The 26,960-nt window shown below is 36.9% G+C and overlaps 2 protein-coding genes across 5 annotated transcripts in view; one reads left to right on the top strand and one right to left on the bottom strand.

Moving 5' to 3' along the window:
- Positions 1–19,741, top strand: part of LOC106153881 (structural maintenance of chromosomes flexible hinge domain-containing protein 1) — a 41,646-nt gene extending 21,905 nt beyond the window's left edge. For both annotated transcript variants that reach the window (XM_086994604.1, XM_086994603.1), the window contains 10 exons: positions 11,357–11,476; positions 11,703–11,788; positions 12,224–12,343; positions 13,732–13,833; positions 14,082–14,170; positions 14,544–14,650; positions 16,667–16,737; positions 16,918–17,089; positions 17,394–17,552; positions 17,831–19,741. In XM_086994604.1, coding sequence (XP_086850730.1) covers positions 11,357–11,476; positions 11,703–11,788; positions 12,224–12,343; positions 13,732–13,833; positions 14,082–14,170; positions 14,544–14,650; positions 16,667–16,737; positions 16,918–17,089; positions 17,394–17,552; positions 17,831–18,150 — 1,346 coding nt within the window. In that variant the 3' untranslated portion in view covers positions 18,151–19,741. The remainder of the gene's footprint in view (positions 1–11,356; positions 11,477–11,702; positions 11,789–12,223; positions 12,344–13,731; positions 13,834–14,081; positions 14,171–14,543; positions 14,651–16,666; positions 16,738–16,917; positions 17,090–17,393; positions 17,553–17,830) is intronic.
- On the bottom strand, positions 10–9,909 carry LOC106153887 (uncharacterized). Of its 3 annotated transcripts, none has more exons than XM_086994607.1 (7): positions 9,833–9,909; positions 8,821–8,902; positions 5,651–7,664; positions 4,473–4,704; positions 3,009–3,134; positions 2,408–2,556; positions 10–1,891 (listed from the first exon to the last, which is right to left on the bottom strand). In XM_086994607.1, exons 3-7 carry the CDS (start codon positions 7,630–7,632, stop codon positions 1,807–1,809), a joined length of 2,574 nt encoding a protein of 857 aa, XP_086850733.1. In that variant the 5' UTR covers positions 7,633–7,664; positions 8,821–8,902; positions 9,833–9,909; the 3' UTR covers positions 10–1,806. The 3 variants fall into 3 exon arrangements, with proteins under 3 accessions (XP_086850733.1, XP_086850731.1, XP_086850732.1); XM_086994605.1 differs by having other exon boundaries at positions 19–1,894; positions 9,833–9,903; XM_086994606.1 differs by lacking the exon at positions 9,833–9,909 and having other exon boundaries at positions 19–1,894; positions 8,821–8,978.
- Positions 19,742–26,960: the final 7,219 nt, after the last annotated feature.

The raw sequence follows: 26,960 nt of genomic DNA, 5'->3' as shown, positions 1-26,960 counted from the left end.
TAGAAAGTAATGATTATAAGTTAAATACATTCATTTCCAGGCTTTTATGAAGGTAACTTTTTTTCCATTTTGTGAATTATTATGTCATGTAGAGATCTTGGTTTTTGTTGTGAAAGGCATACATATATATGTAGGCTAAGAGATTTATGAAACAGTTAATTTGTTAATCAGTTGAAAAACATTGTGGATGCATTACTTAGCCTCAGAAAGTGCTCACTAATGCATTGAAGAAAAAACACAATCTCCATAGTGTTGAATTTGCAAGTTATTTTGTTCTTTTTATTGAATCATGAATTTGAATGATAACCTCACTGATAAAAACACAAGAAGTACATTATGTATGGTTACAGTTCAGATTTTAGTCGACATTTCCAGACAAAAGTCAAGTGTATAAACTCCTTAGATGAATATCATAAAGCCCTAATTGCTAAATTATTACAAGAAATAGTGTTAATTGCAATTTGATGCGATTTGATACAGCAGAAAATTGGGTGGTTTGTTAATCAATGTTTTAAGAGATTACATTTAATAAAACAGGTTGCCTTTTTGGAATTATTAAGAAGCAGTGCATTTATTTGCCCCAAGATGATATGTGGTGCAGTCCATGTTTGCTAGATAAAATTTTGATTTCATAACAAAAAGTTTGCAATACTAAATTTTAAATAGAGATGTTTACTGAATATCCAACTGATAGATAATTATGCTTACATAAACAAAGTGATAGGAAGATTCTCAACACATGCAATAATGCAGTGGTTTTTGATGATTCAGATGTTAACATATTGATGTCAATTATCAAGAATACAAACAAGTGTGAAAAGTGTGGATTAAACATTCAATTACAATAGCAGAATAATTTAAAGATAACTCCTAGAGATATAATGATCAAAATAGATCAGAATGGAGAAAATGTTTGTGTACAAATATTTGGTTAGGCAGAATCACCTCAGAAAGGTTTTATGTATATATGATAGTTTTGTTATGCCTTTACACACATCAAATCTTCATCACAAAATGAAGTGTATACACATTTTTCATTTGAATCACACAATTTGAATTACAGATAAACATAGATTGTATTTTTCCTAATGTACTTAATATATTACCAATAAACATTTAATTGTATTTTCCTGCATGTACTTCAAATATTACCAATAAACATTAAATTGTATTTTTCCTAATGTATTTAAAATATTCACAAGGAATTCTTTTTATGTGATAACTCCATTTCTATTTCATGTTACAGTTAGACTGTTGCACAGTTCTAGCTATTCCACCCAAGTAGAGTGCTGTGTTATGTATCTAGGTTTGGTGGAGCAGTTGTGCATGCACCATTTTAATTGAGCACAAATAGCCCTACATTAAGTTATTTAATCCTGCCAAACTCTTGCAGCCAAACTGTTGTAGCTGAGGTGTAGTCTAGGTGTACCTTGTATTTTCATCTGTTCTTGGCCTTACCAACTGCTCTGTGTTATGAAATGGTATTCTGGTCAGTTTATATTAGGTGATACTTGATACATAAGAAATGTTTCAAAGACAGATCTTCATGCTTCTCCTTGTATTGAGATGTGACCTTGACCTTGTGATATGAAAATATGGGTGCCCTGCTGCTATTTGTTTATGTTATGAGCTTTGTATGCATGGCTTAGAATAACTGTTTCAGAAAGTGAAGGTTTACTTTTCTTCTTGAGCTATTCATTTGGCTGTCAGCTGAAAGTAAACTTGTTCTTTTGTCCATGACCTTGTCCTCTGACCTCGAACTAACCTTTAACTTGCCATGTCTCCTGTACTGCCCTTCCACACAGTTTATATGTACATGTGTTTGAGGAACTGTTCCACTGACTTGCAGGCCTTGTATTTGCACCTGGATTTTGTAAGGACTGCACCTTTCCTGCTTAAGTGGGAGAGAAGTGAAGTGTCAGCCATGTTATACAGGCGTAATGTGGAGTGATGGATATTACATTTAATGTTGGCATAGGTCATAGTTCTATAGTTATGGCAGATATAGTTTGACTTTGGCAGCTGACTTTGGTTACTGTGAACTTTAATATTCTTGGAGAGATGGAAACTGTCAGACATCACTTTTGATTACAAAATTACAGAGTAGAGGCTATTTAAGAGAAAATTTAGTTTTTTTTTTTAAATAATAATTCAAAATGTTAAATTCAAAGCATCATTATTATAGTAATTTTATTTGTAACACACACATGCACGCATACAAACACAAATTTTGGGGAATCAGTGTGTTTTCAAGTATTGGATAACTTGTCACACGATATAAAAATGAAAATGCACTTATGTGGTTAATGGTATATTCACTGGTGAAGGTCATTACTGATGATGTGTTGTATAGTAGTGAGTGAGAGGAGAGAGAAGAGGAGAGAGGGTGATTTCTGTAAAGACTTACCCACAGAAGTGCCATGCCTGGATGGTGATGTAGCCATTGTTGATCCTGTACCCTGTGGTCGAGGGGACACATGTGTTATCATCCTTGTAGGTCAAGATTTGGAGCTTGCCCCTCTTGGGTGTAGGGGGGGCTGGGATTGTCAGGGTAACCTGGCGTAGTATTCGATAGAAATAATCCTTACTGATAATGATTAGTTCAGTGTAGTGAATAGTATAATTATTGTTATATGTCCAGCAAATTAGTAAGTTTTCTACTGAATTTAATTTGTTTTGTGCCTTGTTAAGAACCATACAAGATTATCAATAATTATGCTAAGGTCTGGGTCAAAAAATAAATTGGACTGTGTTGAACAGATTTCTATCTGTGTGTGCAGCTTCAAGACTATCTGCAATAAGTGCTGTATGGAGCTGTAGCTGGGGGTATGACATGGGTACCAGTGCTGAGATATCAATAAGTGTTGTATGGAGCTGTAGTTGGGAAGTGGGGGTATGACATGGGTACCAGTGCTGAGATATCAATAAGTGTTGTATGGAGCTGTAGTTGGGAAGTGGGGGTATGACATGGGTACCAGTGCTGAGATATCAATAAGCAATCACCTCACCTGTTCATTGAAGTTGACATTCTTGCTCTGTCCTAGGTGAATAATGTGACCCAGGGAAATGATGTTGTCCACTATTTTGTTTTGTTTCTTCACCTCCAGAAGAGCTTCCTGGTCTACTTTCTCTATCTGCAGTACATCATTACAGAGCTCATGTCAGTGACAGCTGTGACAACATAATCTTTAATGTCATGGACAACTATGACAATACAATCTTTAATGTCAGTGACAACTATAGCAATACATTACAATTTACAGTACCATACAAAGTTTCTAACACAGCATATAGATAATGAAATACACTTTGCTGTTAGGATGCAGAGAAGAGCAATCAATACCAGGGGCGTAACCAGACCTTTAAAAATTGTACGCACAGATTTTTAAAATTCCCAGCAAAATGTAGACTAACGCAAGAGATGAAGGACAGCGTAATTACAGCATATGTACCACACATCGCAGCTTAATTTTCATTAATAATAAAATGATCATTTAGTCAGAAATATTTAAATTAAAAAAGTTTCAATATTCTTATTACCCAGAACGGTATATTTATTTAAAAGGAGGCTAGCTTCGCATATGTGGAACTCCCTTCGAATAATCCTGGATCCTCTGAGTTGAACTAACATACGGTTTCATTCACCTTACATGTGGATGCATGGTTCCCAAAAACAACCAATTTTATGACACGACAGAGCTTTGATATATCTAAGTTTAATTATTTGTTTGTAAAAATTGCCCCTGTCACCCTGTTAGTTTGGAGGGGTAAGCTGGGTCAAGTCCGTGTCAAAATTCCTTGAAGCTTTGCAGGAAAAATTCTTCCTTTGTTTCTCTAGCTCCTTCTTAAACCTGGTGTCCAGATTTTATCTAGTGCGGGAGCTGCTCTTTGAAAATAACACTCAGGCAGATTTTTACCTGAGATAAATATCGCCAGATATTCTCAAGAAAGAAGGTACAGAAGAGTTGAGGGCCACTGAACCCTCCAATTAAGAGGTAAAGGAAGTTTTAGTTAGATGTACGATTAAGATAGGACTTGTTAAGGTTACAGGCATTGTTTACCTCAGTTTGCAAGACGGGGGGAGGGGGGGGTCAGAACAATTGTGCCTATACAATTGATACAGAGGATTTGTTTTTACAGGTGACTTTAATAAGCAGAGGATTTCTTTATATTCCGTGAAAAATACACTAAATTTATATGAAATAATACCATGGTTGGCCAAAAAATTGTACGCACAGTGCATCCGTGCGTATGCCTAGTTACGCCCATGCATACTGTAACATTACAATAATTAGACAACCTGTTAACAATACAAATGACAGTATTTGGCCTTGCTGGTAATTTTATCCTGATCAAAAGCTTCAACTTAAGAATAAGTACATTTAAGAGAAAAAAAATGGAACTTTTTGAATTTTTAATATACATTTGGCAAATATTATAGGCTATAGTAAACTAAGTGTAAGTCCATGTACCTGCAATATAACATCTAGTGTGACGTTGACAGCATTAGCAGGGAAGTAGACCTTGATGTTGGGATCCACTGTGGATCTGAACAGTCCGCCAGCCTTGGTCACTCGGAAGCAATCTGCTCGAAGACGGAGAAGACCACTCTGATTCCTGGAGAGAAATGTCTGATGGTTGACTTTGTAGTCTCTCTGTGCTGGAGAGCTGGAGAGCAGCGTACACTCCTGGTCTTCTATTTCCCTGGAGATGTGGAAATCCAGGATAAAGATTTAATTAATATAGTGTTTGGTATAATTTGACTTAACACTTCTGGTGTTGGTTGATAGTACTCTTTGGGTCATACTAAAAAATAGTGACAAAGGGTTTAATATCGAAATCACATGATAAAATGTCCTTGTTTTTAGCATTGATTTAACTTTTGCCTGCATCCCAATTGTTGTTAAGTGGTGGCTGCAGCAATACAAAGAAATTTTGTGCATTTTGTTATTATATTTACCTGGCACACACACTGAATACCTTTTAGGTGTTAGTCTACTAATTCTAATACCATTTTAATAAATATTGTGTTCATTACCCACAAATTTAAAACATGTCATTTATTTTAGTGTTTTCCTAGATTTTTCTTCATTATTTACAAAACATGGTCTAGCACGAACCCATCTGGCTTTATAGAATCATAAGCTCATCCTTTCCAGATTATTCTAATACAAATCTGATTGGGAATTAATTTCTTGTTCCTCCTAAAATGAGTGAGTAATAACCATAGGCTGATGCATATTCACTCCCCATTAAGTGGAAATTGACAAACAGTGCACTGTATTAATTGACCATTAGAAAGTAATTATGGCCAAGGACACCCTAATCACCAATTATAACCAGAGGTTAGGAAGAAGTAAGGAGAAGATGACAGAATTAAGAAGTTTGGGGTATTTTTCACCGAGCACTTTGAAAAATATAAAATCAGCTCTTTATATGTATATGCAGATATCCATTCAATAAAAAATGTTACATTATGATGAAGCTATTTTACCCTTATAAATAGTTCTTTGGTAACAGCTAACACGGCACAGATGCTATCACAGACTGTACTATGGATGCGCTCACACGCACGTGTGTGTGTGTGTGTGTGTGTGCAGACACATATTTAGGACTGTGTATTCCTGTTACACTGCCAGTATGTCCTCACCTTTTGAAGAGTGCCTTGGTGATGGAGGGGTGCACAGATCTGTGGGATATCACAGGCTGGAGCAGGTCTTCATTCAAGAATGCCTCCACCTGGTTGGCCACTCCCAGCAGCCCGTAGTCTGTGCTCTGACTGTAGGCACGCTGCACCTGCCGGCGAGGATCAAAAGCTTTCTGGTGATATGGCTCAGTGCTATTGTCCATGTGTTGTGAGAATTTCAGTTTGGAATTCTGTTGGGTCTGTTTGCGATGGCCGCTCCCTGGTCGTTCTAAATCCCCATTAATTAGCATGGCATTCTCAGGGATCCCCCCGCGTTGTCTGGCCTGGCCTGCTGGGTGGTGGTGAGACTGCTTAGCCCTGGCCTCTGGATGCACATGGCCATTCATCACTGGAGATGCCCTACCATCACCATTCACCAACCCATTCTCTCTAGGTGGCGACACATCTTGGCCTGCACGTGACCGCTGAATTCGTGATCTCACATTCCTTCCATGTGACCTGTTCTGACGCGTCCGTTGCTGCGGTTCATTCTCCATGATTCCAGATATCCCTGAGTCGTCACCATTCATGTGTATGGTAGCATTATCACTGGAGTCATAAACACCACCATTTTCCTGCTGGGAGTTCCTTGTATGGCGTGGTGGGTTGTGGCGGTAGGTTGTCACCAGTGTGTCAATGTCTGTGATTTCCCCTCCCTCCATGTCATCTCCATCCATCAGGGTTTGGGTGGAGATTGGATTTCCTCTGATGTTGAAATACTCCAGGTCCATGTTGTACAGAGGCTCTGGAATCTTGACCAGGAGGTTGAAGCCAAGGTCTAAGGTGCGCAGGTGGCGCAGCTGAGCAATCTCCAAGGAAACATACCTGATTTGATTGGAGCAAACTTTGATCACTTCTACATTAGGTAGACCACACAAACCTAAAGGCAGGTTCTCTAATTGGTTGTTATTTGCGTTGATGTAGCGTAGATTCCGATAACGACTGACAGAGAAATTGCGCAGCATATTCTGTGCGACGTTGAGGTATTCTACAGTGGGGAGGTTGTTTGGGATGGAGTGCAGCTGATTGCGCTGGACATGCAAAGTGCGCAACTTTTCCATCTTGCTCAGATCATGTGGTAATGATTTCAGCAAGTTTCTGGCAAGATTAAGGTGGCGAACACTCTTCATGTTAAGAAGCACACGTGGGACTGTGACAAATCTATTCCCTGCTAAGTTGAGTTCCTTCAAGAACTTGAGGTTTTCCAAGTCATTTGGCAAGTTTGTCAGCTTATTATTCTTCAGAATGATGACCTCCAGGTTTCTCATGTTGCATACCACAATGGGAAGATTCTCAAACATGTTGTTCCCCAGACTGAGCCAGCGTAAACCCCGCATGTTTTGCATGGAGAAAGGAAGGTGCCACAGACTGTTCATTTGCAGGTCCAACACACGCAGATTAACAAGATGGCCTAGCTGATGGGGGGCACTCTCAAATTTATTGGAGCGAAGTTTCAGCACCTTTAGGTTTTGAAGATAATTGAAGTTTTGTGGCAAAGTCCTAAGCTTGTTGAAGGAAAAGTCCATCTCCTGTAAGTAGTGTAGGTTTGTCAGCGTGTCGGGAAGGTGGGACACTTGATTCATATGCATGTCAAATATCCGCAAGCGATGGAGACCTGCAATGGCGGGAGGGACAGCCTGGATGCGATTGTTTGCCATCTTGAATACCTCGATGCGTGTAAAATTGAACACCTCGGTGGGCATTTCAACTAGGTCACGGTTTGATAAATCCAGTTCAACCATCCCGCGGTTACTTAAGATCACATTCATGCGTATGTTCTGTCCCCGTGGGGTCTCGGTGTCAATGAGATCAGAGTACATCTGCCATGTGCTGTTGCTGGCCTGGCGGGTATGTATTGTAGAGGGTGAGGGTACCTCTCTATGGGTGTGATAGTGGCTGTGGGGGACAGCTGGCCCCCTGGCATCCTCCAACATAAAGGCATTCATTGCTTTAGCTTTGATAAACCTGCCTGTGGTTACTGAAAATATAACAACAAAAATAATAATATATTTATTATTTAGATTTTTAAATCCATAAAAATGTGTTCTGTAGATTTCAAAATAAAAATACAAAGTTAAAAGGAATTTTTTAATTGAAAAGTAATAGTTTTAAAAGTGATTAGTTAAATGTTACTTGAAAAATTAAAATAAATGTTGCAGAAAATGTAAATTTTGCTGTATGAGGAATTAGACCTTAGGTGATATGACTAGGTCCTAGCCCTCTGTGTGGCATATGACATTGACTGAAGATACAAGACGGTTGTAATGTGAGTAATGAGGAGAAATAATTATAAGAACTTTAGGAAATGCCTTTACCTTTAAAATTACACAAAGAGAATTATACATATTGATAAGATTTGAAATCCCTTTAAGTTAGGTGAAACAAAAAGCTACACACCTGCAGTTATTTCTTTGTGAAGTATTACCTCTTGATTTATGTACTCTATCAAGTGTTTGCAGAGAAAATATCAATATTAATTACCTGTTGGTCATTGTGCAAAACAAGGTACAGCATTCAGTTGGCTGTAATAAAAACACCTTTAAAAGACAGGTATTTCTTAGCCATATTAAATTTGGAATAAACTTGGAAATTGATTAATTTTTCTCATGTTCAATCCAGGCTTTTGACTTCCATGAATGAAGAGAAAATGCTACATTATTTAGAAAAAATACAACGCACTTTAAAAGGTATTTAGGCTATCTGCTGGGTTAATTATTTGCCCCCAATTTTGTCCCTATCATCAACATTTGACAACTTGCCACTAAGAGGTAAACTTTGAAAGTTGTACTCTCCAATTTGTCTCATTTGCCCAGGTACTTGTGTACAGCTCAAAAATACCAGACTTCTTCTTACCTTTATCTATTGATGTTGACAGTACAGAAAATGAGAGCCCCCTATCAGAATGACCTCCCGGTTCCCTCCATGTTGTAGTGTGTGTTGAGAGAAAATATCAATAGTTGATCCCCAGTGAAGGCAGGCTAGCTGAGCTGGCTATTGATTAGTAATGGAGAAGGTGCATGAATACACAGTTACCTTTCTATACCTGTGCGTGCTGATGTAGGCCCTATTAAGATTTTTTACAGGGACAGATTTACTCAGACACCAGTATATGTTAATAAAGATAGATGTCTTACCTGCTGTAAATTCCACTGTAAAAGTATCATTTCTATGATATCATGTGTGACCCCACACTTACTCTGCTGTGTGGTAATGTGTCTGAAAGAAATATCAATAAATCCTTTAGAACTGAGCACAAATTGATAATTTTTTTTTAACCTGAAAATATAGTCAAAGTATTCTCTCAAGTAACTTGCCAACTGGTGGAGGTCATAGAAAGGTTGCTTAGAAATGATTTAAGAAGATCAGCAAACATTCAAATCACATTACTGATAAAAGAGGTCTAATGGCAATGGCATTATTTTGTTGGGTTGCCAGGTTTTCATGTTGGGACTGTAGTTATTATTTGTTTAAAATTTGCAAGTTTTGCATCATTATGTGCTAATCAAAAATATACACACAATTTGATAAGTGAGACAATTGCACAAATACATTTGTAAACTACTAGAAAATATACTGGTACATATAGGCATAGTATTGACAAGAAGTAATAAATATACTGGTACATATAGGCATATTATTGACAAGAAGTAATAAATTATTGATTATTTTCCTAAGAAAGTATATTCCATATTCTGTGATAATTCCTCTTTGAAGTAGGTCAACACACTGTTTTAACAATTGTACTTAGTTTTATATTTCACTGGCCATTTTATTATATTAGTCAATATATGATGGCAACTTTGAATTTATTTAGTTGTGGATTTTCATGTGAACCACCATGTTAAATAGTTCCAGAGATGTGGTTTCAAGAATCATGGTTCTTTATTTTTATTCTGGCCCAGTTTTACACACAGAACAACAGTTTACTCTTTAGCTGTGTCTGTCATTTTTACAGATCATTGGCTGGTAGTGTTTTTTTTTTTTTTTTTTCTTCTATAAAGCTGCCACTTAATTTCTCAAAGAAATATTGTCTGTTGCGTATATTATTTTAAGATTGCTCTGCTGTGAAAAGCTATCTGGTACATGCTTAAGGGATTACTCTTAAGCACAAAGTTAACATTATCTGAAGATGATCATTAGACTTACCTTGGCTCTTGTCATTCACTGCTGGGATCTAAGATGGTGACCATTTTTTTTCTTGCCACACCTAATGTGAGGGGCCAGAATAGAAGAAAGTGGGCAACAGTTGGACAAGTTCTGACTTAGAGCTTTTTTTAGCATTGTTTATTCCTTGGTCAAATTTATGTTATTTATATTTATTTGCATTTCTTTTTTAAGTGAAAAATATTCCTCAGCATTTTCTTAATAATGATGCTAAGCAGCAGTGACTTGCACACTTCTCTGGATGTATGGCAATATTCTTAAAGTTTATTGGAAGTGATTTAAACACAAAGCTGAATCATGTGATTGCAGACATGTTTTGAAATAAAGTACACAGCTTTTATCTACTAAAATAATTGACATTAATCAGTGTAAACCCCAGCAACACATTTTAGTACAAATATCCTCATTACAATATCCCCAGTCCAGCTGTCCCACCTCACATGTACCCCTTATGGAGCCCATTGTAGAGGCCCACACTCAACAGTTGTGAATAATTTACCATGCAGTGGAATGTCACCTTGATGATTAGATTATTAATTGGATTTTCTATTGATTAAGTACACTGCTGATAGATTAAACCTATATAGGGCACATTCCCACTAGTCTAATGTGGATCAATATTAAACCTACACAAGGCGCATTTCCACTAGTCTAATGTGGATCAGTGTATAACTGTTCAGCAATTGATCGCTTTATTGATTATTCAGAGATGCATTGGAAACAAAGAACTATTGATAAAATTCTTAAGGCATATGAAATCATAGTTCCTGCATTGACTTATTGATCTTTCTAGTCCACATAATATAACAATAATGTTGTTGTTAATGTTGTTGTCTAGTATGTTACTGGATAGTGATACTTACCTGGTAAAAGAAGATAGTTTGTTAATAAAGAGGGGTGGGGTTTGTTAAGAGAGAGTTGTTGAGAGGTGGGGTTCAGTTTATCCATAGACTGAAAGCTTTGGAGTTTGGACATATTATTGATACCTTTATTGAAAACATGGAAATGTTGTTGTTCAGTTGCACTCAGTTTGCTGATGTAGCTGTTTGTGTAAGAGAATGTCAGTTTTTACTTCTTTTCTAATTGATTGGATATCTGCTTTTATTGTGTTTAATATGACCTCTTTATTGAGAGATACCTTTAGTTAATGAAAAGTGTAATACCAAATGGCTGTATTGCATGACTATGAAATAATGCATGCAACACAACCCTCATTGCATGTCATGTTGCTATGATACCATTCTATGGTTGCCATGGTAATCACTGTGGATCATTTATCTTCATGAAAAGTTTTGTTCTTTATTCAAGGAATTTTTTTATTCGTCTTGAACTGATCCAAGTAAGGTCTTCAACCAGCTCTTAGAAGTCCCTTTGCATGTATGAATTTAAATGAATTTATATATATCCAAGCTAGATGGCAGCACTGAACAAGGAGAGAAACATTCTAACTTAAGTGGTGATAGAGTCCATCATATTTGTAGCTGTAGCCTGTCTTGATTGTTTTAGATGCAATAAAACAAAGCCAGATGGCAGCACTGACTAAGGAGAGAGATGGTTTGCGGGTTGCTATAAGAACCTACAAGTCACTGTTTGATACCACCAAGCAACTCATAGATGAACTGAAAAGTGAGTTTTTTTATCACCAAGATTTATCATGAATTTTAAAGTAAGCTAAGTGAATTAAAAAGAAAATTTTGCAGTAATTAAGGTTCGGTTCTTTTTATTTGAAAGGTGCAATGTTTGAAAAGCTGTCCATGACTAAGTAAATTCTAGCATGTCACTGATATAAGAAAGAGGCAAATTGTAGTATGTCTGTGATGTAAGAGGAAATAAAGACACCACTTGATTACAGTTGCAGTGCATGAATCTAACAAAGAGAAGAATCGGCTAAAAGAAGAACTGAAGAGACAAAATATCCCAGCTTCACAAGTTCAGACAGTATGTATAATAATTCCTATAAAGTTAACTATATATATATATATATATATATATATATATATATATATATATATATATATATATATATATATATATATATATTTTTTTTTTTTTTTTTTTTTTTTTTTTTGTTTCACTTGAGATGTATTGGGTTGTTCTGTTAGTTTCAAATTTTAATTGGGTGCCAAAAAAAGAAAGAAATGATAATGAGAATATTTTAAAAAAAGTTATTGCACTCTTGGTAATATTTTGCCTCTGTTTTTATGCAACTCCCATCATTACTGTCAGTCAAACCTCAGTTAGGATATATATGAAAGTTTGTGTGTGTTAATAAATGCTTAGTGTGTGGCTGATGAAGAAGTATTTTTCACATACAGCCAGAGTTAGTAAAGATATACATTAAAGTGTCATATGGCTTTAATTTCAATACACCAGGTGGAAAGTGTGGATTCCTTGGTTCAGCAAAGGATGAGACACCGTGATCTGTTGCTGAATACTTCAAGGAGAGTTTGTAGTCTCCAACCAGCTCCCAGACACCCAGAGGTGTTAGGCAGGGTAAGTGACTGTTGATATATACTCTCTAGCTTTCCACATGTACCTTATCAACTGTGATCAGAGGTGTTAGGCAGGGTAAGTGACTGTGGATATCTACTCTCTAGCTTTGCACATGTACCTTATCAACTGTGATCAGAGGTGTTAGGCAGGGTAAGTGACTGTGGATATCTACTCTCTAGCTTTGCACATGTACACTATCAACTGTGATCTGAGGTGTTAGGCAGGGTAAGTGACTGTGGATATCTACTCTCTAGCTTTGCACATGTACCTTATCAACTGTGATCAGAGGTGTTAGGCAGGGTAAGTGACTGTGGATATCTACTCTCTAGCTTTGCACATGTACCTTATCAACTGTGATCAGAGGTGTTAGGCAGGGTAAGTGACTGTGGATATCTACTCTCTAGCTTTGCACATGTACACTATCAACTGTGATCAGAGGTGTTAGGCAGGGTAAGTGACTGTGGATATCTACTCTCTAGCTTTGCACATGTACACTATCAACTGTGATCTGAGGTGTTAGGCAGGGTAAGTGACTGTGGATATCTACTCTCTAGCTTTGCACATGTACCTTATCAACTGTGATCAGAGGTGTTAGGCAGGGTAAGTGACTGTGGATATCTACTCTCTAGCTTTGCACATGTACCTTATCAACTGTGATCAGAGGTGTTAGGCAGGGCAAGTGACTGTGGATATATACTCTCTAGCTTTGCACATGTACCTTATCAACTGTGATCAGAGGTGTTAGGCAGGGTAAGTGACTGTGGATATCTACTCTCTAGCTTTGCACATGTACCTTATCAACTGTGATCAGAGGTGTTAGGCAGGGTAAGTGACTGTGGATATCTACTCTCTAGCTTTGCACATGTACACTATCAACTGTGATCAGTTCTCTTATTCTTGTACAAACATATTCATATGCATGACAGTGTACAAAAGCAGGTGGATGACAAAATATATATTAACCTCAAACTCAAAGGTACATTGTTATGCATTTAAATATTACACTGTCTTTTTTTCTCTGTCTACATATCCTGCACTGCAAAGCTACTTTGCCATTTCAGGCCTTAATAACTTCTTCAGGCCTTAAAAACTATAAAACCCTTCAAATTAAAGTACCTGATCAATAGTTCCTTTTTAAGTATGCGGGAACAAATCAAGCAAGGATTCATGACTAGGAGAAAATTGTTTTTTTGTCCAGCAGGAAAAATTATTTTGGCAGGTAAATCCTGTAAAGAGTATCTTTGATAAGTCAAACTAAGTAAAAACACGTCCCCACATACACAAAAATTAGGCTGATGTAGATCCAGACATACACAATGTGACATAGCTTAAATCTTCCACACAGCTTCTGCCTGGTCTGGATGCTAAGGTTGTTGGTTGTGTTCCAGATAGCCCACTTGGCCCAGATCCGTGACCATGAGGTGGCACGTGTCATGTCCTGGCACATGTCCTCTGATATGGACTGTATTGTGACACACACACTGAAAAAGGTAAACTTTTCAAAATATCTGGAGATTTTGCATTGGTAGAGATATAATAATGGGTAGTGTGGTAACCCCAAAATACTTTTAAATTTTTGTCAGGCATGGAAATGTTCATCATTTTAAAAGGCTTCTCTTTACAGAAGAATTTGAATTTGAACTGGTATATTATTGGTATTTGTGAATTTTTCACTTTTATTAACATGTTCTGTTTCCTGTAGTCCTGACAGTGTAATGAGAATGTATTTATCTTCAAGGCAAAAGAAATCTACCGTGACACTGATGGCCGGCAACAGGTGCTCTCCATAGACACTATGTACAGGAAGAATCTACCAGACTGGAACAAGTAACTTTTATTTATGATGATTCATAACTCGAGTATTGATTTTATCTTACCGCAGTGTTTTTGTCATTTAGTGCTGAAACCAGTTAAAAAGCTGTTTCGAGTAGAATAAAATACAAGCTCTTAACTACAATTTTATAATGTAAATCATATTTTATTTTGCTGTGATTTAGTTCATGATTGTTGGACATAATGAGCTGTTTGAACTTATTGATTGAATATAGATTATTTCTGGAAATGTAGTGGTCTGTATGTGTATATGGATATGTGTATACAGTACTGTGCCACCACATGGCAGTGTTGCTGTGGAGCAGGTGTACAGTGAATTGTAATGTTGAAATTCCACCAGAATAGATAGCTACGTTTCTTATTGTAGAGCTCTACCTCATGTACGCTTCAAACCAACCTGGAAACCACCTGGTAATCCAAAATATGCCAGAGAATTCCTGGAATTTCCTAATGATCCCGAGAGTTGCAAAACAGGTAATGAAAATACCTTTGCTATGTTTTGTCCATGTTCTATTTTATAATACTGATATTTTTATTTATTTATTAATTTTTTTATTGGGGGGGGTGTCAAATGTGTTATAATTATTATTAATTATTTACTAAAAACCACCTTTAAAAGATGAGTGAAAGTATAAATATATATACAAAATAATATAATATATAAGAACGGTACGGTAATTCTCCAATCTATACGAACGATTAAAATTAATTATTTTTGGAAGATAATCATTTTGTTCGTAAGGCTTGAAATTCAGTCTGCTAAAAATTGCCACGCGTTCGTATCCATTGAAATACGAATGGAATACGGCTGTACCGGAAATTATCTCCACTTACCTACATTGCTAAGTGTAAGCATTACTTTCAGATTAAATCACTGTGATCAGCTTTTAGCACAAACAAATTATTCTTGCGATATTGCAATGAATGAAAACAAACTAAACAAAAGTCGGGAATTCAAGTTAAGAAACAATTCCTTCATACTAAAGAGGTACATTTCTCCCAAGACAAGACAACATCGTTTTTCCCTGTTATGTTTTACCAAGACAGGACAACATCGTTTTTTCCAACTTCTGTCAAAAACAGACAAGAATATTTGCGTATCCAGTTGCATATTTTATTTAATGCGTATTTACTTTTAATATGATTTCACATATAGAAAATCTGCAATACTAATAATGTCACACCCCCCATTAGGCCTACATAAATTTCTTCCGCCAAAACAAAATACTTGAAACTCCTCACAGTAGATATCACTGACGTTAATAGAGATTATACTTGATATGAAAAATAACATCAGCTCAATTCACGTCTATTTATGTAAGTCATTTACAGCATATTAATTTGCACGCAATCAATGTAAACTTAATTAGAAAAAATACAGAAAACTGCAGGTAAATTTGTATAAAGTCATACGGCACCTTTATTTTTCACAATCACCAATATCAGTAAGGTTTACCTAATACACGGTAGTTGTTCATGAGACAAGGTCTTTAACAAGGAAAAACAAACAAACAAAAAAGCATGAACTTTATCACAACTCAAATTAGAAAAATAAATACAATACAAGACAGAACTCCTCTTAAAAAATTTAATTTCCTAATGACTACCAAAAACAAAGAAAAACTCGATCATTGACTATGGATTTCTCATACTCTTCTGTTCTGCGTGGGTTTCACGTTTATAGATTTTACTGGAAACCAGTTATCGGTGAAACACCGATGGTGGATGTTGATGATCAGTCGGCCGGCAGAAGTTAAGAAATGATAATAAACAGTAAGTAATTTATGTGTACTGATGCTTTCAATAATTTCTAAATAACAATAGGGTTTTAAAACTGGCCTGCAGCTGCCGGCGGGCAGGTTGAGTCCTTCTATCGTCTCATTCAAAAACAGCACAAATACATGATAACAATCTCTCCTGTCAAGTGGCAGTTCCTTTGTTTGGAACGGTGGTCTGAAAACTCGCTTTGACGAATCATGGGGCGAGTTTCAATTGGGCACACTTTCTTGCGTTCGGAAAATTTAAATTGTGCCCAAGGTGAGTTTAGCGATCGTTCGTACAGAACGGAGACAAAAAAAATCAGATTCAGAGAAAAAACGTTTCGTTCGTAATTATTGCGGCGTTCGTATAGATTGGAGAATTACCGTAGTTAAAACGATTATTATGAAAGTTGATTACTTATATTTCCAAAAAAAAGGTAGTTATACTTCAAGATTTAATCTTTCAGGGTTACTCATGAGCCATGAAGGTCAAGGTCAAGCTTGTACATGTTAAATGAGATGATTTCTTACATTTTTAATGATACATTTGATACCTAATATATATATTTATATGGTTTTGACAAAACATGCTTTTACAGTAGAATGTTGAGGTTGGTGTGTCAGAGATTCATTTGCTATTTATTCATGTACAGCTGTTTGTCTTTATGCTGATGCTGATATTGGTTGCCAGTGCATATTATTGTATGTCTAGGTCTTATTTGATTTGCAGTATTTGGTAGTCTTCTTGGAGAAACCATAGTCTGTGATAGCCTGGAGACAGCCACAGCCTACAGGCAGGAGGTGGGTGCTTGCCAGTCAAACTTAGAGAAACAATTTTAAGGCAGTAACCAAATTTATTTGAAATTATTATTGTTTGTGTTATTATTTGCCAAAATTTCAGTGTAATACCCAGAGACTCTCATTTACACTACTATATTATGTAGAATACACACCCATTAAGGTTAAACTTCTGTTCTGCAGCTTGTCAAGTACACCTACTGCCCAACAATTCTGAGTCGAGATGGTGAAAGGATACGAAGCAATGGGAAGTTTGGTGGTAGCCTGAACAAGGCACCAGCCATTGAGAAGATGAGGGGGGCAGTGTTTGGAGAACCATTACCAATAGCTTACCATGCTGTCTGTACACAGTTAGGTAAGGGACAGGATACCACTGGGTCATTTGATGTCCTGAAACGTATACAACAGCCAAAATATGTCCAAACTGATAACTGTTTTAAACTGTGGTACCACAGGTAAAGACAGTATTTGTTGTATTTGGCAGAGTAATGCATATGAAATATGACCTGCATTTTGACTTCTGACCCATTATCAAGGTCAAGTAGAGAAATAGTGGTGAATTATGGTTATTTAAAAAATCATCTTTTTACTGCTACATTTCATAAAGTTTGAGACCTGTGCATTTATAAGCTGAATAAATCTCATTGATTATTTTACAGAAACATTGCAGAACTTCCGTGCGGCTCTCCAGAAGTATGAGGAGACCCTGAGTGAGCTGGAGGAGCATGAAGGGCACCTGAAGGACCCCGAGATGCAGATGAAATATAAAGAATGTAGGGAGGCTGAAGAACAGATGAAAGTTATTGAACAGAAACTGGGTATGTGTAGACCTTGAAAGTTTGCAATCAATTTAAAAAAGATTTGCTGATTGTGTACTGATGGTTGGTCAGAATTAACACAGGAAACAGTGAACAGTAAAAAATATCCACATTTTTAGACAGGACCTACCTGGTGTTGAAGGGATAATAAACATTTTGTAAATTTTTTAACACTTTTACCATCCATCTCGCCTATATATCATAACTTTTTTTTAAATCTCTGTATATGTACCATTTTAGTTGTCAGGTTTATGAAATGATTGTACTTCTGGCTCCAGGTATTGGCCAGATGAATCTCGGCAAGCGCCCAGTGCCACAAGGTGGAACAGCAGGCAGTAGATCAGCTACACAGTCAAACCACAGCCCATCACCAGCCAAACGTCCTCGGGCCGCTCTCTCAGGGTCAAACTCCTCTCCTGTTGTCAACGGAAATGGAATGGTGTCTCTGGTGTCCACATCGTCCTCCAATCCTGACTGTCACCACAGCAGTGTGACCTCTGTGCTGTCCCCTACCCGGCAGAGTGCCCGGCTGGCAGCCACAGGGTCTGCCTCACCCTTGACTAACTTACACCTTAATAAAAGGATAAAGAAGTCGTGACTGAGAACCACTCTGATGGTTTGATGAATTGTTGAGAATGTACAATGAGAAGTAGTGAAATAATCTTCCCCTTGTCATTGTATGATACACCAAATACCAATGCTGACAAACCTCAAGTCATTGTGGAGAATAGTGGAGAATTACTCCTCAGAATCATTCTGTCAGTGGAAATTAAAGTTCATGATGAAAGATATTGTAAAGAAAGACTTGAAGGGTAAAGGCTTCTGAATGCCAGTAGAATCCTTCCTGGGATCAATTTCTATTTTTGCAGGTAGAATTGGATTAAGCCTAGATTACATTTGCCATGCTGTTTCCATACAGCACGTGTGTACTGCCCGTAAATCCCTTTTCATGCAGCTTCTGAGCCGAGGCAGATGGAGGCCATGTGAAATTATATTAAGTTGCTTGAATTTACAGACTCTGTAGCCCAGAGGACTTAGTGAAGCAAAAACTTTTGACAAATTTTGAAAGTCCTAGCCGTAGCATTATTGTGCATGGCATAGCACAGTTCCAGTACACACATTATTTGCAGGACTTGAGATGATTTTGATAATGTTTGCATCTGTTGTTGGTCTGTTTTCCTTCCACCTTCAGTGGTTTAAGGAGGTGTAATAAAAGTAAAGATATATAAAACTTAGTGTAATTCACTAGCATGAATTTAGAGTTGTGCGCTTCCTCATTCTGACCACATGGGCATTAAATATCTAAGGAATCTACACTGACAAGATCACAATCATCAAGGAAGCCATACAGCAGCTGCACTGACACTGATAGGGCTCTGTACAATTACTAATCACTGACAAAAAGAATTTTTCCTTTGTGCTAAAGGTCATGTAAGTGAAGTAGCACAGCACCCATACTAAATGTAGAAGTTCTTGCCGTGGCCACTTACAGTGTCATAATAACCACTCTAAAAATTGTATATGGCATCCATGGCAAATGTGATCTAGGCTTAAATGTAAGAATTTTTTCACAATGGTTAAATCTATCAGTTGTGAAAAAGTATACTAGGAAAATCAGCAAACAACTATCTGAATTTAAATGGGTGTAAATTCATCTAATTTAAAAGATTTTATTTTTAACAGTATTTTGTAGTTATTATTAAATTCATTAATGTTTATCCATTTTTAATTTGATGGTCATATTGTTATGTCTTATATTTTTCTGCTAAAAGTTGTTTTTGTATAATTAATGTTGATTCAGTAAGAAACTTCAACCCAAGAATATGGTTAAAATATATTAAAAATGCAAAGTGAGCATTTTCACAAGTGTTGTTGGGTTACTTGAAGTGATGAAAGTTGATAAGAGGTTATAAAATTGCAATTCCAACAGACTTGATAATCTGCATATCTGACATTTGGACTTCTTATAACTAAGGTGCATACAACTTTTTGCTTTAATATTGGAACCCAGTCGTCTACCATGCACAGTTTAACCTCCCAGGTTATGATGCTCTGATTTTTATTAAATTTTTCCTATTCTTTTGAGATTATTCCTATTTTTTCCTATTTTTCCAATTTTTTTAATCTAGAAATGATGTTATATGCCAAGTCATGTCGGTTAAATTGTGAAATAAAATCTTGACACCTCAGTCAATATTTAACTGTTTAATATGAAGGTTAGGAGAAGTTTGGCAAAGATATTAACTAACCGTGCTTGGACCTATTTACGAAAACTTGATCCATGCCCCAAAATGAGATGTTTAGATGACTACATGTGTGGAATACACTGAAGTTCACTGGCCAAGCATCAGACCTGGACCTGCAGTGGGATGCCACATGCAAGTTCATCAAAACACTGACCAAGGATGAGAAGAAAGTATTATAATCCATCAACTACAAAAGAACAACAGTTTATACTGTGATTTGTTTGTGCTTGTAGAAATATGTAGAAACTTTTTGCAAGCTCCACAACTGAAAACTTCTTAGCTGCAGGCCCTCGCCTCACCTTTCAGTGTATTCCATGTGCACAGGAGATTGTGGAGAGTAGGTTTAATCCTGTACTGATATATGCAATATGAAGTGAAGATTGTAGAATTATAAAAATAGTTACAAACAATTTGAAGCTCTTCACCAGTTTTTCTCATTTTTTCTTATAATGAAATTAGATATTTGTAAGTTGGTTAATTAATTTTTACTTGTATCCTATTTGTAACCTTTTTTGACTTTGACTCTCAGAAAGCTCTAATGGGCAGTTCCTTGTATCTTCTTCCATACTGAAAATAGTTCAGAGCTGAGAAAAAAATGGGTATGCAAACAATGAGAGAAAGGGTTAAAACTGGCCAAATCATTCACAATTCTTGTTGCAGTGCTTGCTACAAGTATTTTCTTGTTCCTGCAATGAAACTCCTGTTTAGGTTGTTAATTCCCATTAGCTATCACCAACCCACTCAGCTCTAAATAGCAAATGGCAATTGTTGCTTAAGAATCCTGGAAAAGTATCTCAGCAAAATAGTCAGCAGTAGGGACAAAAGAAAGTTGTCCAGTGAAAAACCTCATTATTCATAGATGAAGATCAAAAACCACAAAATGTTAAAAAGTGATGTTTTTGACAGTTTATGTTGTTTTGACTACATAATAGCACAGTGTATGGAATGTATGTTAAATGTTATGAAGGATGTTACAGTACTGTTACAGTATCGATTATAAAGTTAACTGTGTTGTTGTTTAAAAGTTTTTTAGACAGATGATTGTTGTTACACTAAATTGTGTTATTTACTATTAGTAAGGGCATCTTTACTTGTAGTAAATAACACAATTTAGTGTTAGACCAGTGTGTCTTTAGGGTTGTTTAGAGGGAATCTTTCTTGCGAATAATTCCTATTTTTTCCTATACTTTTGCAATAAAATTCCTATTTTTTGTAATTTTCAAAATTTTTTTCCTATTTTCTGAAAGCCCCTATAACTTGAGGCCCAGACCTAGGAAATGTTGCCATTTCTTTCCAACCAGTGATGATAATTCATGGTCTCAGGTTGTAAGTAAAAATGGACATGTATTTACAGCTTCATAATTTTTTCAGTCTTTGTATTTAAACTGAAGTAGGCCGTCTGTGTATGAACTGAAAATGGCTTGTAGATTTCCACCAGAAAGTTTCACATGAGATGTACACTATGAAATTGTTCACTTTAATAAGTTTGCTGAGATTTTCAATGACTGCTACATTCAAAATGCTGAATAAAAGGTGATTAAATATTTCAAAACCGTTTTTTAACATTTCTCATTTGCATCGGGGCATAGAAATCTTCAGAATTTGATATTCATACTGGTCTATAATGCATTGCATACACTTCAAGAATAGTTATTATAAGAACAAAAGGCACATGTCAGAGATTAACCGTGTGAAGGGTTCTGGAAGGGTTTATGATCGTCTTAAAATGAGTTTCTTCCTGCATCTAATTAGCACATAATGCATCTACCTTTGTACTGATTAAAAACAATTAAAATTTTATTTGAAAATATAAAATATCTGTGTTTATATTATTTTGTAATTGCTAATGTCAAATATATACTTATATAAGAAATGTGACCATGATCAATTTTACAATGAAATTCAACTCCCAAGTAAATGTAGTGGAATTCATAATAAAATATGTCTCCCCCAACAAACTGTGCCATTTCTCTGAAAACGTACCCAGCAGTGATATTTCTACTGGTGTGGAAAATCCTGGGAAAGAAACTTTCGAAAAATAAAGTTTGAACAAAAATTGCCATTGGACATTCAATATGCTATACAAGTTCATGTCATTTGGCATTTAAATCAGGAACGATCTTAACAGGTGTAAAAGAAGAAAGAGAACTACCAAAAAGGTTATCAAAATCTGAAGTACCCTTTATGCTGAATAAAAAGATACCGTGCTGATAAATGGAGTTCACTTAGAACTGAGGCACAACATAAAATAACATAAAAATATGTGCTATCTGTTATATAAGTTGAAAAAAGGAATATAAAAGTCTGAATTACTGTTTGATAAATTATAATGATGGACGAGAAGGTTGAAGCCACACAACTCCCACATGTTCACACTGGAGCGGGCCTGTGACGGGAGTGGAACACCAGCGCTGAATTCCATTGTGGTATTAAGCTACAATAACACAAAAACTTCAGCACTTTACTTAAGTATTCTGATTTTTATTTCAATACTGTTCTCGAGAAATTACTTCCAATAGCTTTAATTTTAAAAGAACTTAGAGCCCTCTTAGAGCACGTATATTATTGGAAAGAAAAGAATGCAATTTTCATCAATCAGCACCCGCTCACCTTCAGGAACTAGTCAAACATTATACTCCAAAACGTAATTTAAGATCACTTAATCATGCAATCCCAGACTTTAAAAAAGTATGGCGACCTAACCCTATAAACGGATGGAACTGCCACCAATGTACTTAAAAGTACAGAGTCTGAGGGCAATTAAAAAAACTGAAAACTTATTTTTTCCAGGAGTTTTATAACTGATTTGACTGGTTTTTAACTTTACCTTATATAATATATACTTATTATCTTCACATATTAGCTGAACATTATAGATTGGCGGATTCCATTCATCTTATTGTGTAAATTTACCCTTTTAAATGGGTTTTATGAATAAACATATTATTAAAATATTTTATATTCTTATTTTGTGCAAATGATTAAAGTGGCCTTTTTGTCCCACTTTTTAAAAAATTGCTACAAAATAATCTAATAATGACATACAAATGTTATTAAATGAATATCAATGACACCTTAACTTAAACCTGATGCATTACGAAATACATGTATATGACGTGCCTTCGAAAGCTGCAGTGGCAAATATTTATTATCAATATGAACGTTTTCATTACACATGACACCCCTGTCAACTAGTGAGCCTATTAACTTATTCAGCATTGCGCCTAGACTGGGCCTGGGCGGGTTTAGACTGGGCACTGTCACATAGGTCGCATTCAGAACAGTGGACACTAGCCCGCGGGTCAAATATGGCACGCTATTAAAAAGTCTAATCCGATGATAAACAATGAGTAGATTCCCCGTGGGTAAGTATTCAAGTGGGTGGGTCATATTTGACCCTCGGACTAGTCAGTCCACTGTTCTGAATGCCGCCATAGCCACACTGTACATAGGCAAAGCAGGCACCATAGCCACACTGTACACAGGCAAAGCAGGCACCATAGCCACACTGTACACAGGCAAAGCAGGCACCATAGCCACACTGTACACAGACAAAGCAGGCACCATAGCCAAACTGTACACAGGCAAAGCAGGCACCAGGTGCTCCTCTGGCCCTTCTTAACTGCTGTCGAAATAAACGGATATGAAAACTAAAGCAAATTGTATAATTTATTACGACTTGCCAGAGTTCTGGTACCTTTATGTCGATTAACATCTGCTGAATCTCATTCTTCAATTAACCCTGTTAAATTATTTTCTCTCCTCTTGACGACCTCTACATACGGTCGGTTTACAAGATCTTAGTAAGCTTTGTTGCCAGTTCTAGCTGTAATGTGACAAGGTAAGGTTTACTTTGTACTCTGTTTGTTTCAGCTCAGGGTTTTATTCATCGATCCATTGTTATTATGAAGGCAGGAATAAAAATAAAACAGTGTAGTGAAAACAATTTTTCTCTCAGTACTGTTACATAAATTAACAGACAAAGGCCACTGTTCCTAAACCAACTAATGAACTATAAAGGAATGAACACCGTGACATGGCCTCTATCTGTCGTCCCCAGTTCTCGGTCTCTGATGTCTCTGATGTCTGGTGTGATGTGGTGAGCGACTGTGTCTACAGAGTGTTTGGCTCAGGTCAGCAATTATGGCGCTTCATTGGGACTTAAATTTCGATGTAATTTCCTTACATAAACAACTCATGCATGTACTTGGTTTCTTTGTCGTATACGATAATACCTTATACTCTGCACGTTAATATGGTCATCCTTTCACCCGTCAAACGATATGTAAGCAACCAACCCCGCGTCGGGCTCTTTCCATAAGGATATGCGGCCCTTAATATGTATTTTTTCATAATGAGACTTGCAGGTCGCATTTTAATTCCAAAATGTGTTAGCACTGTCCGCACTAACTTCCTAGATAATTTTAAATTCCCCTAAATTAAAACGTTGAAAGATGAAAGGATACTCACTGAGTAGTCTGAGGTATTGATGGCCCACTTTTCACCGAAAAATCCCCTGGAAATTTGGTGCAAGTGTCATTGTTATATGTCTGAGGTGTTTTAATTATCATTTGATTTTCAGTTTATACTCATTGTGCTACCCAAAACGGCGGGACATTATCTTTACCGTCACCGCTACGGCCGTGGTAAGTTCAAACTTTTGTATTATTGATTTTTATGTTAAACTTTTTACCTTTGTTCTGGTTAAGATGCACTCTCCTCCTCAGATGTCTGTATTTTTGTGTGTTTCTTCCGTATGCAGTGATGTTTGGACGGGGGAGGGGGGGGGAGGGGGGGAGGGAGGAGGGGGGAGGGGCTGTGGATGAGTGCGTATTGTGCGCCGTCTGTTGTTATATTTTTCTGTCCTATTCGCGAGAGAGAATGCTGCTAACGTGCCTGTCTTTTATTCAGTCATTGAACATTTTTATGAAAAGCTGTCTTGATCTGCTTTTTTTCTTCAGTACAACCTAGTCGACTTGTTCATAGATCCTAGTTTACATGGAGCTGATGTCTATAGCGATTAAATCAAGTATTTTTTTATTCGGCGGCAGTTTTTAATCATTATTATAATTTTTTAAAGCGAATTTTAAGTCACGTGTTTTATTGCCGTCACCAAGAAGGCTGTTTTTACATCTGTTGGTTAGTTAGTTAGTTAGCAGCCTAACTCAACTATTCTAGCATGTCGCGCTGTTCTCAGCCCCCCACCCCCACCCCCACCCCGGGGTCCCGTATGGTTAGCACGGGTTAGGGTTAGTCGAAGAATGGGGGGCAGGATATGGGGCGAATGTTGCCTATATAAAGTAATGGGATATGGGCTACCATTCCTGTCACACCGGGTTGATCTCAGTCCAGTGTGAACGAAGCCCACTGTGACTAAGCAGGTGTTCCAAGCCGGTGACACTGCAGGGAAGGCACATCTGGGGACATCCACTTCACACGGCGGCGTGCCTTTTAACCAGTCAACTTCGACCCAAAACTTGATAAAACCCACGAATAAACAAATAGATAGTTCCACATGTAAACTGAGCATCATTCTCATGTGATAAAAGTTTTTTTCGTTGGAGTATTGAAGACCTGATGGGAAATTATATTTCATGGTGCTGAATTTATAGACCTGCAAAGCCATGTTTACCATCGCCTTATGTGAGAAAGTTGAAAATTGTGACCACTGGTTCAATCATAACCACGATATTATCTGGCAAATAGTGATGCATGCTGTATAACCGGAAATAACCAAAAAAAAATGATGAATGAAATGAGTTTTTGCACCTTTATTCAGAGCTTCCCTGGGTCAACTTTACTGAAACAAAACTGTTGCATTGCCCAAACAACCGGTTATAACCCACACTTTGGATCTATTAGTTCGTGAACTGACTACAGCTTACAGTTTAGTCGAGAGCTGTTGGTCCAGTGGGGGTCTCGTCTCGCGGCACGGGGGTGTGGGTGCTGGTGTATGTGGGTATGTAGATGTAGGTACTTGATGCGCTTGCAGTGTTCACCTTCTTCCAGTAGCCTATATGGAACGGTGCTATAAATCCAAAGCTGCCCAAAAGCTGTCCTCGGCCCTAAGGATACTTATGGAGATAAGTGCAGAAAACCTTTAAATCTCAACATTGGTTCTTCATGTCACATTGTCATGATAAACACGTGGTCAGGGCAAATTGTCTACTATCATCACATCTTCTTCCCGTCAGTGTGGTCCTTATTATAACTACCTACATGATGCTTCAAAGGGTCAATCTGTATACGTTAAAATTAATTTTTTGAAATGTGACGCTATTTTACTACCTACCGTTTGCCCCTGTCTTGGGTATAGAGGCAGGTGAAAAAAAACAGTCCCACACCCACCATATGAAAGTAGGAGGAGGCAATATTTCATTGATACTTTCGCTGCGAAAACATTTTGGAAAATAAATATTATGGAATATGTGACAATGTGCTGTTTTTACATGGCCTGAGAACGATTTTTCATTGCTGTCGTACAGCAGATTAACAGCTAGATTACTTAAACAGCTAAAATTCTTTACAGCCTCTGGTAAAACCGATTTTGAACTACAGTCGATAAGGAGGCAAAGCACTCCTGGGAAGGAAGATAAAGATTATTGAATTAGATCAAGTGAGGGTAAATGCAACTAAGACTAATTCAAATGTAAAACGTGTGTACCTTCTGTAACATAATCAGCGGCATGCACATTGTTTTATAGAGATTATTTTCCATTTTCCCGAGAATTTCATTAACTTCAACATCATTATGAATTGCATTTCCCTCGTTGGCCGCCAGGGGAAGACCTGTTCATCAACCAATTCCAGAGAAAACCAGTACTTATCAGAACACGGCGTCCTTTAGAAAGTAAACATTATTATCTGTGTTGCATCCACCTAACCAAGGATAAAAATCGTAAACAAACTTTGAATGAATGTCTGAGTTATGACAGACAAAGTATTGGTTAGTCGGCAGTCGTAATACAGCTTGGCAGCCTTAGCCAGTAAACGCGCATATTTTCTCCACTGAGGTTGGCAAAAAATGGTGACAAAGGTTTCTCAAGTGAGTCCGTTGTAGGCAAAAAAAAAAAAAAATTCCCGTGAATCCCTATTTTGGCAGAGTCCCTATTTTGGCGAAAATCCAAAATGGCTACTATTTAATGGGGCGGGTCGAGATCAC

The sequence above is a fragment of the Lingula anatina genome, chromosome 8 (genome assembly GCF_051362555.1).
Source record: "Lingula anatina isolate TDL-2025a chromosome 8, LinAna3.0, whole genome shotgun sequence".
Classification (NCBI taxonomy): Eukaryota; Metazoa; Brachiopoda; class Lingulata; order Lingulida; family Lingulidae; genus Lingula; species Lingula anatina.
The sequence above is the reverse complement of the archived record's forward strand: the minus strand, read 5'-3'. Positions and strand labels throughout refer to the sequence as shown.